General features: G+C 38.5%; 1 protein-coding gene across 1 annotated transcript in view; it reads right to left on the reverse strand.

The window, feature by feature from the left end:
* LOC136423022 (DNA replication licensing factor mcm7-like) overlaps positions 1-14,846 on the reverse strand; it is a 41,542-nt gene that overhangs the window by 17,547 nt on the left and 9,149 nt on the right. The window contains exon 17 of the mRNA XM_066411012.1: positions 365-474. Within this exon, the coding sequence (XP_066267109.1) occupies positions 365-474 (110 nt within the window). The remainder of the gene's footprint in view (positions 1-364; positions 475-14,846) is intronic.

Consider the following 14,846-nt stretch of genomic DNA (forward strand, 5'->3'; position numbering starts at 1 on the left):
GTGAAATGAAATCGACAAAAATGTATTTTGGTAAGCATAAAAAGACAGGCTTAGCAACGAAAAATTACAAATTGGGCTCCAAAAGAATGAGTGGTGGGATAGAAAAAAATTCCAGGCTGGAGACAGTCCTGCATATAATCCATACTTTCATACTTACCTGTCATACAAATGCTTGTAGGCATTTTCTTTGTGAAAGTCCATGATTAAATTTTTGTGTGGCCATTACTGATGTTTTGTTGCAGTTCTTTCCTCTTTCTCCTTTCTTTTTGTAATTTTTGTCCGCGCAGCATGTGTTCTAGTCAGTATAGACTGACTGAAAGCAGTAGTTTCTTCCTTAAATGACAAGTTATGGACGTAAACGTACCGTTTGGTTCCCTCCTCCTGTCCAACCAGCGAGTCCTTGGACATCTCCATCAGCCGCATGGCCTCGTTCACATCGTCCTTCTCAACAACATCCACCAACCGCAGACGAGCCTGCCAGAAAAACAACACAAGGACATCAGCATTTTATAACAAGGAAATTAGTATCTTTCTATAACTTCTCAACAACATCAACTAACTGCAGACGAGCCTGGGAGAAAAACAACACAAGGACATCAGCATTTTATAACAAGGAAATTAGTATCTTTCTATAACTTCTCAACAACATCCACCAACCGCAGACGAGCCTGCCAGAAAAACAACACAAGGACATCAGCATCTTATAACAAGGAAATTAGTATCTTTCTATAACTTCTCAACAACATCCACCAACCGCAGACGAGCCTGGGAGAAAAACAACACAAGGACATCAGCATTTCATAACAAGGAAATTAGTATCTTTCTATAACTTCTCAACAACATCAACTAACTGCAGACAAGCCTGGGAGAAAAACAACACAAGGACATTAGCATCTTACAACACAAACAAGGACAACAGCATCTTCCAAAACTACTGTCAAGGTTTTATGGACAACTACAATGCTGTCATAAAGATTCATCAACCACTTGAGGAAAGTCTAATTAGGTCAAATATCTCTATAACTGCTACTACTGTAAATTTTGAAATGGTGGTTCTTTTTTTGAGATGACTTCTTACCACAAAATCATAACACTGGGTACTGCAAACACCACGAAAACCGCCTTCCCCCCCTGCTGCAATATTAAGTCCCCGCAAAAATAAATGAACGTACAGTATTAAACCTTATTGTACATCCATTATGAGTTGAACTGTAGGATTTGAATTTAATTTCCTTTCCGAAATTTCTTTCCAATACTTACTTTTCATTGAAAAAGCTGATGATTTCTTTATTTGTGGCAAGTTGCTGCCAGGCTACATATTCCATATAGTTACCTTGAAACAAGTGGGCTAACTTCTTTGAGGGAGGGACGAAATAGACCAAAATCAATAACGGCACAAATATCAACCACAAAATGGACTTCGCCTTGCCTAATGCACATTCCACGATGCGCTTGCTTCAACCAAATGTCACAAATGCCACAACCAAACTATGACAAATACAAAGGTCCTGTGGGCAAGCTTAAAGTCAATCACTCCAGCCACCTCCTATCCCACGACCTTTACTCTCCCGATCGCTACTTAAGACTCCGCGACCCCTCAGGCTTCTAATCTTGAAAACAAAGTTCCTCGGGGCGTGTCATAGGTCACGGTAGAACATGCCCCCAATCTCGGATGGTCCGCAATGATAAATGTCGATGGAAGCTATTTTACTCCAGAGTAATTTAGGCACTGCCTAATCTTGTTTATCTAACACACGACCCTTGCTTGTAGCCAAAGAGCCGAGCACATTTTAGCAAAAAAATGATATGTCTTGAGGCAGCGGAACTGATATAACTGGTTGTCAAGAACAGACAAAATGTTGTTTCCTAAAAGGTCATGTGCTAAATCACTTTCTGCAATCTTTTACAGTGGGTACAGAAAAAAATGGTTTCCAGAAGAATTTGGAGGAAACAACTGTTTTGGGTGACGTCAACAAACATACAGGTTTTACGTAAACATTGAAAAGTAATAAATATCTAATAACATTAAAATCAAGCCAATAGAAAGTAGTAGTGACATAGCTGGTTTAAGACCCGACACGATATCGTGATACGATTCTCATGTTACACTCTTCGTATTCACAGCAGCGTGAAATGACCAAAAACTTCTCCGACACATAAATGGAAGCGCTCAACTTCTCAGACAAGTCTTCTGAGTCATTCTGATTCATGGAATCAGACAGGAATAGATTTATTTCCCGACACAAACCCTGCGGTCTGTCTGCCCTCCATTGTCGGAGATCACCCTGATGTCATCGAGATGTCAAACCCTGCCCCTGCCATCCTTCCTCCGAACCCCGCGTTTCCTTTCTACCGTTAAGTAGCGTACAAAGATCACCCGCAGGCAATATCGCGACTAATGCAGGCATCAATTTACTATAAGCAATTACTGCATGCAAAAGAGACGTCGGGAGATTCTTATCAAATTTCTCTTTCTGAAACACCGTCAAATTTTCAATGGGATATTTACGTGTGTCGCTGAGATAATCTAATTAGTGAGCTTGAAGAATTGGTCTAAGAGTAGGGCTCACACAATTCGACAAGGTAGAATTGTGTTTCACGTTTTATTCAAAAGGATGTATTTGTTCAACATTAAAGTTGTTTGGACTGTGAAATGTTGGTAAATGTAATCCTGATTTAATGCTGTTACGCACTGAAAGAGTAAATATACAGCCGCACAGACGACATAACATTTAGGGAATAAAGGGACATTTCAAAGGACATGCTGGGCCCCATTTATTAACTGCCTATCTGGGGATAAAGATATGAATTCGTAGCCAGCGTGCATACAGGATTATCTCCCACCAAGTTCACTAAAAATCGATCTAATGCGCGGCAAACAGAGACCTGGTAGTGGGGACGATATATCTCGCTGTCAGTCGCGAGAAGTGAGCGGGATAGATAAGAACGTGATGAATCGCCTGTCACGTCGTGTGAGAATGGCAGGATGGGATTGGGCCGTTGGTAGATTTCTCTATTCTTTTCCTGACTGAATGCAGACTGGCGGTGCGTTATCTCCGAACGACCGAACGAACATCTGCGAGCGTTCCCTGCTCCGTGGAGCGAGTACGGATAGACTCAGATTATGAAGTGACACAGCCCCGGCGATGTTGTCCCTAACGTTATCGTGACATGAGACTCTGACAAGCTTACCAACATGCCAGAAACGTGGAACAGTAATATTGCTGTAATCAATTTCTGACTGTCAAAAATGGATATCACTGTTTCCAGACTACATTTAAGCCCCTTTTACAAACTCTTTCAGAGCCACCTTCTATTCAAAACTTGGATCTCTACCATCCTCTGGGTGCTGTAAATATTACTTACCTGGGAAAGTTGATAAGTCTAATGTTCATACAAAGAAAGTTACACTTTAAAGTCTGTATTTGAAATACAACATGGATCAGACTTGAACTTAATTCAATAACGGTGGAATAAAAGGATCAGTTCCATCCTTTCTAGTTCTTATGATCTTTTATTAAAATCAAAATGAGCGGAACTGATTGATACACTTAGGGTAATCACAGAAAGTACTGGCATAGAATCTAAAATATGAATCTGTGAATCATTTCAATGTAGAAATGAGCTAGAAAAAGCTGAAGCAGTGAATGTATGACCCTGTGTGTATTTGTTTAACTTAAAATAGTTCCCTGTTGTTTAGTCTTTTCCTGTACTGAATGTTGACACAACTTGTCTTAAAATTACATATACAAATTCCATAAGCATGTCAACTTCAGTACAGTTGTTACAAGAAAAGAGTCCCAATCCTATTACAAAGAAAAGTACTGCTTAATTGTAAGTAGTGTAATATTACCATGTATGTAGGTATTACCAAGCTTGATGGGTACTCACGGATAGGTATTATAGTCATCAGCATGTAAATGCAGTTCCCCATGTATCTAATGATAATCCACTTTACCCTGCAACCCTCTGGAGGGTCTACGCTGAATCACTAATATTCATGGGGAGGGGGGAAGCATGTACTTTTAGAGCATTGATGTGAGCAGTGCATAGTGTAATGCAGTTGTTTGGTAAGAAAATTCCTGAGGATGGCATTGAAAGTTTGATGATGTTAGGTATTAGCGAGGAGCCATGGCTAGTGTCAGGGCGCGGAGGTTGGGATGTCCCGTTTTCCCGCGGGAAGGAAACGTCAGCCTGCACAGCGTTTCGGCCGCGCTGCTACGAACGACTTCGTATGCGTAATTACACTGCATCGGGGCAGGTGTTAGATTTAACCAAGATTCCATCAGTGGATTCCGGAGCATTAGGGAGCTGGGAAAGGATTATTCCACGTATTTGGGAGAAAATTCCCCCGGCGATTCCGAACGCAGCGCTCAGCACTGCCAGGGGAAAAGTGCGAGCTAAAAATCAATCAGAGCGACAGTGCGGAATCCTCGGCGAGGATCCATCGTCAAATTCAGTATTCAATCATACGCATTGAATGAGAATATGGATTCCATAATGACGACACAAGAAACAAGTACCTTTTATGTCAGGTAGACTAATAACTAGGATAAATTATATCATTACAGCCTTGTCCTCGTGTAACGCTAGCCCTTTGCAATCAGGTAACGGAGCACTTTTACTGCTTGACACAAGTGTCATTTTTTGAAGTGGAATTTTACAACTGTCATTTCGTGTTTCATTCTTCCCCTTGCTTTCAGCTATGGAAAATATTAGGAAATATCAAGAGGTCTGAAGAAAATATTACTATGAGTTGAAAGTAATATGAAACTGATTTTGAAAACTTAGTAAAAGATCCATGATACAATAGGCTGATTTTTTCACTATGAAAGTAAAATATCTGACATTCATATAACAAAAATTACAACAAAGGTTTACTGAATCTAACCCTGATCTTAACAATGACTCTTGCCCACTTTCAAAAAAATAATTTATGTCTTGAAACATGATAATCTATTGTCCCTGTTCTTTCAATTACATCTTGTTGTCTAAATTACTAATGGTATGATAATGTAGAGGTTCTGGATCCAATTAGAGATGATACTGTGTGTCCCGGAAGGCTTGTTCAGCACCGAGGACAGCACAGCAAGTGTGCTGTTTACATCTAATATCTATTCATTAAAAACAAACCTACTTTAAAGCCACGCGCATCTGGGAAACCGGAGCTAAATTACTTCCGTAGAGAGGCGTACTTTCCTGGCAGAAAAATCCGCGCCTTGTTTAGAAAAGCAAATTTGAACCCGTGGCTTGATGGATGGATTCCCCCTGCGGCAAAATGTCAGACGATTTTATCTACGTTCGCGTGTCCCGGCGGACGCGCTGCACGGTACAGATCGTTACGGGTAGTTGAGCCCCTAACAAGCACCTGACAGATGACTGAATTTTGACACAGCGGTGTATGCTAAAGCTATACAGGAACAGTTGGTACTGTTCTAGCTCTATCTGTATTCAGGGCTGTCTCCAGGACCCATCACTACGTCCCGGGATGGAAGTTTGCTTGTTGGGACAGAGAAAAATTTCACCATGTGCATCCAAATAATCTGACTTTCTTGGCATTAAATTGATGAAAATGTATTTTTGTAACCGTAAAATAACAGATCTAACAAGGAAAATTAATAACATGGGCTTCAAAACGAGTTAGATGGAAATGCTGATACAGCCCTGTTGTATTACAGATTTATATGCAAAAAAATGATATGCATTCATGCTTCAATTGAGGGGAAAAAACAATTAAAACACCGACATATGAAAACAGTCTAGTATTATGTTTCATCATGAATAAAACAAGAATCCTTTTGTATTGAAATATCAAGATTGTATCTACGTATAAATTTCAAATTGCAACGATTCATTACAGTAGCAATATGGTTAATGTTTCAAATTGCGGTGTCAATGTCTAAAAATATCGTGTGTGCAAAAGTACTACAAGCATATACAGTACATGTTATTCAATGAGCACATTAGATAACAACGTAAACTTTTATGGATACATGCAGCCTTGTAAAAATGTTTTTGGTTTACAAGGCACAGTTTACTGCTTGTTAAATGGCATTCTTGCTCTTTAAACTAGTTCTCATAATATAGTAATAAAAGTATATAACAAGACATACTTTTAAATATAATTTGGTTGCTGTGTGTTGTTATCTATTGCCTGACTTATTGATATTTTATGACATTAGATAAACCATATGAACCTAAGATTCGTATGGACAGTTTTCTTTTATACAACTCGGTAAAAGTAACATTAGTTGATCGTAAACCCAGGCTCAACCTATTATTGTTGGTCAACGGTGTCAATTTAAAGGGGTCAATTGGAATTGGACTGTTGTGGCACTTGGTTTCATGGGTCTACGACTGCATTTCCACAAGTTTTTATGCTCAAATCAAAGGAATGTACCAAAAATTATGACTACAACTTGGTTGGGAAATTCTTAACATTCGGGTGGAAAATGCACAAATTGTATGTTGGGGAAATTGCAACCAAATTCTTTTCACAGAATAACACACAAAATTGTCCCTTAACTCATGGAATGACAAACTGAGATTTTGCAACCATAAGGAGAACATGTTGTAAAACGATTCTAAGTTTTCCTCACTCAGATCAAACATTTAATGCCCCTTGCCAGCCGTCGACCACAGCACCAAGAAAGGATATGGTTGGCAGGTTTTTCCTAGGGTCAGCTGGATAACCGGGAACACACACAACATGTTTTCCTCGGCCTAACCACCACAAAATTATCACCTGGTTTTCTGAATAAAAAGATGGTGGTTTTAATTCCAATCATCCATCAAGGAGGTTTGAATGACAGAAAGAGGATTATGGCTGATGGTTGTAGGAGGACCACAGGCACTGTGAAGACTAGATATGAATATTTTACAGCCATGCGGTGACAAATTAGTCGGTATGGAAGCATAGGACACTTGTCAGAAGCTGTGTGATTTTTGTACAGCAATTTCTCTACATTTCTTCTTTTAATTGTTGTGAACACCATACAAATTTTGTAAGTAGTTTTAAAAGCTGTAATTTCAAACTTAGAACTGGCTATGATTAAAATGGCCTACAGTACTACGTACAGAAGCACTACACAAAGCATGTTACTCTTGCAATCTTTCCGAAATACTTTGTACTAGTATGACGGTAAGTAAGGATTTCAAACTGCAAGGTTTAACAAAGACCTTTCCAATGTAGAGTCAGCATTTGTACTTTTGTTTTCTTTGTTCTAATTTTTGCATCCAAGCAGACATACTACCATACTTTTAAAGTCCCAAACATGAATATCTTGGCACAAAAACTGGTCTAAAAAAGCTAAAAACGGATTTCTTTATTTCTAAAAGGACCTATGTCACTATGCTAACAATGGAATTCGAATTAGCAGGGACTTTCTGTTCATCTAAACACTTTACACTAACGCGTGTCAAAAATCATTAGGTAATAAATTGCTCAACTGCACACCTGTCTATTCCAGGTGTGGCAATTACAGTCCAAAGCAGGTGTTAAACAATGAAACCTTCCCGCCTACTATTATGCCACATATACAGGTAATTACTAATTCATTTCCTCCAAATGCCGCCGTGATTGTGGTGTCATCTGTTATCATATCATCCATGAGAAAGGTCACTTTCGCACAACGGAAACCATTGAAACCCGGTCCCAGTTTCTATTGTGCGGATTCCCCGCGGACGGGGTTTGATAGGTAATTACATTGACATTGCAACACAGCAGGACACTTTGGGGAAAGGAGAGGACCTTTTATGAACAAAAATGGATGTAATATTTATGACCAAATGATGGAATGCAAGCAAGATTTTTAGTAAGTTTCAGAAATGTGCTGAATGTGGAATGGAAAAAAATTCTCATCAAACTCTTGCAAAATGAAAATTCATGCATATTGACCTCAGTCAGATGACAGAATTTCACCAATGTTCTTGTTACCCTGAAGAAAAACTTAAAGCTCTGAAATAAAAATAGCCCTAAAATGCTATTGGTGTCCTTTCCCAAAGATATTCTATTGAACATATAAGTAGTTAACTACAGTAGGTGAAATGAGATCAAACCTCAGGCAAAAACTACTGGAATGACACCAAATACTGTAAATTTATCTACTTTTGCAGCGGTTTTATTTTGTGGTAGGATGGAAAAAAAAGGCTTTGAGATTTACACTTTTGCATTAACAACTTTTTAAAAAGTCACGAAATTCTGCAATAAGGCTTGCCTATTTTTACCAGGGGCCAGCTTGCAAGCAGAGAAAATGCCTCAGAATCACTGCACCGTGATTTACCTTTCGAAAAATATGCTTAACTGTAACAAGAAAGAAGTCCGTATCCAGCCTGGCTGATACTTCTGGGCGTGGCCTATACATCATACTTCCCCGGACGACTATGCGGATTAAACAGTTGATCCGACACGTACCACGATGCTCCGTCTTCCCGAGGATCTACCCTGACCAAGTCTTTAAGCAAGATCGATGGGGGATATCGGAGGATGTAGCGGAGAATCATCCACGGTGGATGACCCAGGGTGCTTATCAGCGCGCGCAGGTACGGACAACTCTCCGAGATTCTCGGGATTGAAAACAATCCCTTTAACTATGGTGGGTATAAGTTTCTTCTTACAAACCTGTATAAGTTTTAATCTCTATGTAAAACAGTTTCAGGACGTTGGTACAAAATGTGGGCCAACGTTTCAGCAAAAGCACTATCTCTTGCTACTGGATTTTAGGAAAAACAACTTGCCTACTTCCAAATAACGTGAAATCTCATGCTACCATTGACGTAAGGACTTCTCTCTCAAGTTCATTTTCTGGCCAAACACTTAGCAAATGTCTTACGGCTAGGCAAGTGCAAAAGATTGACTCATTGAACATCTTTAGATCTACCTTTCGGGAAAGACATTGTTTGGCGGGGTGGTGGATTCTTATGACGCCATTATTCAAACTCAAAACCAACACATTTCAACTGAACAAAAAGTGTCTGTCCATATTTTTGAGAATGTCACAAATCAACTTTGACACATTTCTATCAGCATTTCTGCTCTTACTAGATAGAATGCAATAAAATAGAGACTGTATACTGCAGTTCTTGAGAATATCATAAAAGAGTCAATTTTGGAAACATATTATGAAACAACCTAATTTTTTTCAGTCACTTCAGATTTAGGCCTCAAAAGAACATCATCCGTGAATCTAAGCTTGCGTGGCCTGGCCATCGACTACATGCATACTAACAGTACCATTAGTCCTGCTAACATGCAACCTTGCAGCATTACCCTGCTAACCTACTATGTATGAGACGAAGCACCCGTTGCCATGGCAACCATCTTAACCTTTCAAATCAGTCTTAGCCATGACAAACTGATCACATTGAAACTGAAGGTAACACTATAATAGTTAAACTCCTGAAAAATTAAGAAAGATACAATTTTACCCTATCAAGCAGCATGCATCTTCTATAATATTCCCCCAAACATGTAACGTAGATGACATCATTTTCTATTATAAAAGAAATTCCATACCCTACAAATTCTTTGAAGGAAAAAAAGCGTAGGTTAAATGATTGTTTTGACTCCACCCATCCTTGAGCACCCTGACCTTCTCTATCTGTCTCTGCTACTTGCCGATCTTACGACCATATATATCGAGCTGTCACGTTTAATTCTTCGCGTAGCGCTATTTGATGGCTGCGGCGCAAGATAAGCAGTCAGTCTCTAAAGGTCAGCCACCGTTCAGAGAATAACCGGTCATAAAAGAAGCCATCACGGCGGTTTTCTGCCACGGCTTTATTTTCGCCTTTCTTTAAACGTTGCACGTACAATTAATAACGTCTACAAAATATCATCCCTTCTCACAAATATAAAATAAACGCTTTCCAAAAGCTACATTCACGCCAAAAAGTATTTTTCATATCTTGTTTGGCATTCGCGAACAAACGTACCGTAAACTGAAAGACCGCATGAAACGTGGCGATACTGAAGACTAAATAAATGTAGCCTGGTAAGTTATGAGTTTTATACTAAAACATGTTACCCAAGACACATTAAATCTAATTAGAAACCCCTTAGGAGCTTGTTTTCCGAAACGTTAACTCTTGGGAACCTGTAAAAACTTAACATGCAAAGAAAATGGTCTAGGCTTAAGCCGCTATGTTAAAGTAACTATTCCACGATGTCATAGTTTTTATCATGGATGCAGATTGAAAGTGGGTAATGCTATGATGGGATTCCATGGGAGCTCATTTCCGCACTTTACGATTTAATCATCCATGCAAATTTACAATTAACTTAACGACCTACTGTAATCATTACACATTGTCTAGTGTAATACAACCTCTAGGGTTTAAGCTATTGGCAACATTGTAAAAGTTGTTTTCAGTTTCAGAGGTTTTTACAAGAAACGTAACTTTAAATACAAAAACGAACGTCATTTTCTGCATCTCTCTCTCTCCTTAACACAAATATATACATCTTAGCATTTGTTAAATATTCTAAGGCGACAATTTTGTGCATTTTAATTGAATTAGTGCCACTAATTATGAAGAATGGAAGATGGGACCGGTACTAAGACCAGTACTAAAACTACCCTAATGACATTATACTTACTTTATATGGATCAATCCCAAATGGTTTAGAGTAATGGTCACTCAACCAAAAATGATCCACTAAAACGAACATGTGTGTATGCATGAATAGTTTCCTACAATCTGTGTTCAAAATATTAGCATTGTTTGCAATAGAATACAATATCTATGCAGGAAAAAAAGTAATGTTTAAGATACAAATTATATGATACAATCTATGAAAATATTCTGAAACTTCCAATGTATCAATGGTTTGACAATATATGGTACATAGAAGTGGACACAAGTTTTTTTTCTAAATTTCATCAAATGTTGGCTTTCCGTGTGAGTCACTTCTGTACAAAATTGCTTCATTTCATAAGAAATATTGGAAAATATACTAACACTTGTGGAGAGTCGGCAAAGTTACGTAAAATATGGTATATATAACTTAGAAACAGTTCTATTTTAGTGTAAAATAAGCAAAGATGGCTGCTTTAAAACTATCCTTGCATGTCGTGAGAGTATTCCAGCCTTCTCCATTGAGACCGGGTCCTTATACCACTGGGATATAGACATTACATTATCTTATTAGGCCATAGTGATATGGATCGCATGGAAGCTTTTATGCTAAAGCTCTTTGTTGTGAAGCAGCCCCCATATGCGAAACCTTGATTTAGTGATTTCTAAAATATTTACCTTCTCTGATTTTTAATAAGTGTGTAAAATAATGTGCAAATATAAAGATTTTGCCCCCATCCATAAGAATTAAGTTTGGTCTTTTTTTCATATGCTCATTTATGAGAATATTATTCTTGCAGCATGTTCTAGAAATCATATTGAACTTTTTGTAAAATCCTTACAATACCCATCAACAAAGACAGCTAAATGAGTATAAGTTATAACATGTTATGATGTTATCTAAAACATAAACTTTTGAAGATGGCAAAACAACTTTTGGGCTTCAAACAGTTTATTACGTTTGTTATATGTGATGCATAACACTGAGTCTGTACATTCAAAACTTCCCAAGAAGACCACTCGGGATACCAATAGAATCCAGTCTATATGAACAGGTGGTCGCCATAGTCAGGATTCGTAGGGCTTGTATCAAGGGGGAAAATTATCTAAGGGACCACCATTAAAGTGGTCATATTGGCTAAGTTGTCCTTGTGTAGAGGTCACTTGTACAGGTTTGACTGTATTCTTTGATTTTCCAACTTGCAAGATGCAAGTTGTTTGTTTTTCCAAAATGTTTGAGACTTTTCAGCAAATTGCAGGTGGATAATCAGAGCTCTGGCTCTACCCCAACAAGTGAGATTGGGAAGAAAGCATATGGTGTGAATGGACATCGCATACAAGCACTCCCATAGGACTGGAGTAGGTGTAATATGAGGGTATCAGTCTGATCAGCGCAGAAATGCCATCCCTTTGTCCTACTGGAAACTATGGTAATATCTTTTCTGTACGGCTTGTTGGGCCCAAACCTTTTGGGGATTTCTCACTGACCGGTCCTTCGGGGGAAGCCTTACAAAAGTTGTAATGAAGTGTTATTTGGCCGGAGGGATGGACGGAGCTGGTCTTAATATAAAAGTGGTCAAGGGAGTCGAGCATTCAGATATTACAGCAATTAGCTACAACATGGTATACCCAATTTTTGGAAAACATTCATAAGGACAACACTAACGAACTAACAAATCCATAGATACAGCAGCAACTACAAACATGTAGAACTGCCCACCTCTGCTGAAGGACAACATGGCCAATGTGGCTACTTTTTGGTCCCTTAGATTACTTTTCCCTTTTGACCAAAACATTAAGAATACTGTCTATAAATTTCACTATTGCTCTAGCATTCCCACTTAACAGATACTACTCCATCTTTCGTAAACCTATCCATAAGGAGAGTTTCCTACGGGCGGCACAAATAGCGTAACGACTGACCAACACGGAAGGAAGCTATCAGCGCGCGGCCGGTGCTGTGGGTGCTGAATTGTTAATGCAGCGGACGTGGAGGCAGAACGGTTCGGCAACTGCACTGCGCCGCGCATTAGTTAACGAGACTGCATAATGAGTTTGAAATATTAATGAGAATGATGGCCAGTTCCACAAACTAGTGCATTAACATGGCTGGGAGTCAAACTGTCAAAACATACGGCTCTGGAATGTTTCAGGATAGAGTAATATGATTCATTAAAGAATCTTGTTTGCTATAAGAGTAATATGATTCGTTGAAAAAATTACCACATATCAGGCTTGATTTTATATTACTCCTCAAGAGGTACCGTTCTTTCTTTCAATGGTAAATATTGAGATAATGGTAAATTTCAGGCAATACCTAAACCTCAGTAAGCTTTTGTAACAATACGGTCAATACCATCTTAGAAACGACTTTTTGTCCAATGATTTTAGCTCAGAATTTCAAAGATGATATTTCAACATACATGTATTGTATGTAATGACATCTGTGGATATTACGGCATTTCGTCCTTTCAATCAGCTAACCTTAGCAGTACCACTTACAATAGTGATTAGTGGTTTCGCTACGTTATGGTATGCTAATGTTTCATAATTAATAATTCTCTGGGGCACAGAGCTCCTAGCGTAATCTTGTTAAGTCTGAGAACACTGTACACATTTACATCTTTGCTCTCAATGTATCATAGCATTAAGCCAAACAGTTCTTGTATTAAAAATAATAAAAAGCGATGAGCTATATATTAGTAATCCATACATTATTCCTTAGAATTGAATATTAGGATATTGCAGGATTTTTTATATCATTCGTCCCTTTCTGTTGACTCATTGAGGCAGAACATGTTTAACTGAATAAAACATAAAAAGCGGATGTCTCAAAAACAGTAATGTTATTGTGAATGGGTTTGCCAATCTGTCTTTGCATTGGCAGTATACAAACTGCATTTGTATGATAATAAGCCGGAGATGTTATCACATGTAATTCATCATTGGGAAAGGTCTCTGTTGATGCATCAATTTTATCAGTAACGTTTCAGTGACTCATCGCATAAAGGCAGTTGCAGAGATATCACATGCAGCCTGGGAAAAATTACTTCTAACTTGAGGAGGGTAAATATACAGCTGTATTGAGAGCATACAACCAACAACAGGGACATCTAGCAGGTTTTAGAAGAACCGCAGGGCCTCTAGTACTGAATGTTGGTATTGCCATTTGAAGTATAAATCATTATGCTGGCTTCCTTATAGTCGGATACAAGAAACTTGCATCATCATTTTGAGTTTTCTTTTGTTTGCCGAGTTTTCTTGAAATATGACATGGCAAATTCTTATTTCTGTAATCTTCTTTGGAAATTTTGGCATATTACAAAAAGCTTTGAACCGAGTGTGGCACAGAAGTTTTCCCCAAAAACATCAAACATAAAAGCAACCATTTTCTGGCTTCCTCTTGAACAAAACAAGGGACACACCCCTCAAATGAGAGTGAACCAAATGTGGGTTGCACTGCTACAAACTAACATGACATGACAAATAAAGAGAACAACTCATAAAAGCCAAATGCCAACATAATATCATACATTACATCATCCTACTAAATGTTTTATCTAATGAATCAAATTTTCCCTCCTCGTTTTTCAATTCTACATTTCTTCATATTCTCCGTGCCACCAAATGTCCCAGTGGAAGGGTTTTAAATTGATACCGCTCGCCATTTGTGTGTGACGCTAACTTAATTCTCATCCACTTAGGCACCAGAAAGGGTCGGCAATTGGTTCTCTTAATCTTGTTACCGTAATCACTCTTCATGATGAAACCGACGGAGTTACGGGCGAGGGACGCACATAATCACACGTTCCGTTCCCAAACGTGGGCCCTCGGGTATGGGCTAATCTGGTTAGCATCAATTTCCTGCATATTTCACACCGGGTCGGACGTTATTATCTCGTTATGTCATGCAATTTGCTCAGCCCATTCTGGCAATTTGGGGGGAAAGGCTATCCCATTAGAAACAAGACTGTGGCGATTTGGGTCATTTGTTTGCATAAAAGGTGGTTACAAAAGTGTAATGGGATTTCTGCTGTTCAACATGAAGTAGACACAATAACAATTCATAAAACTAAATCTTTCAACATGGAAACATACTAAAGTTATGTGCAATGATATCACTAATGTTCCTGTTTGCATTCGAAATCGCAATCAGGTACAAATTCAATTACCTTCACACAATACAAAAATTACACAATGTAAGTCGCAAGTCTAGACGTAGTCGTGTCAAATATTTACATCAAACATGATAAGAACAGTTTTGCATACAA

Source organism: Branchiostoma lanceolatum, chromosome 17 (genome assembly GCF_035083965.1).
Source record: "Branchiostoma lanceolatum isolate klBraLanc5 chromosome 17, klBraLanc5.hap2, whole genome shotgun sequence".
NCBI lineage: Eukaryota > Metazoa > Chordata > Leptocardii > Amphioxiformes > Branchiostomatidae > Branchiostoma > Branchiostoma lanceolatum.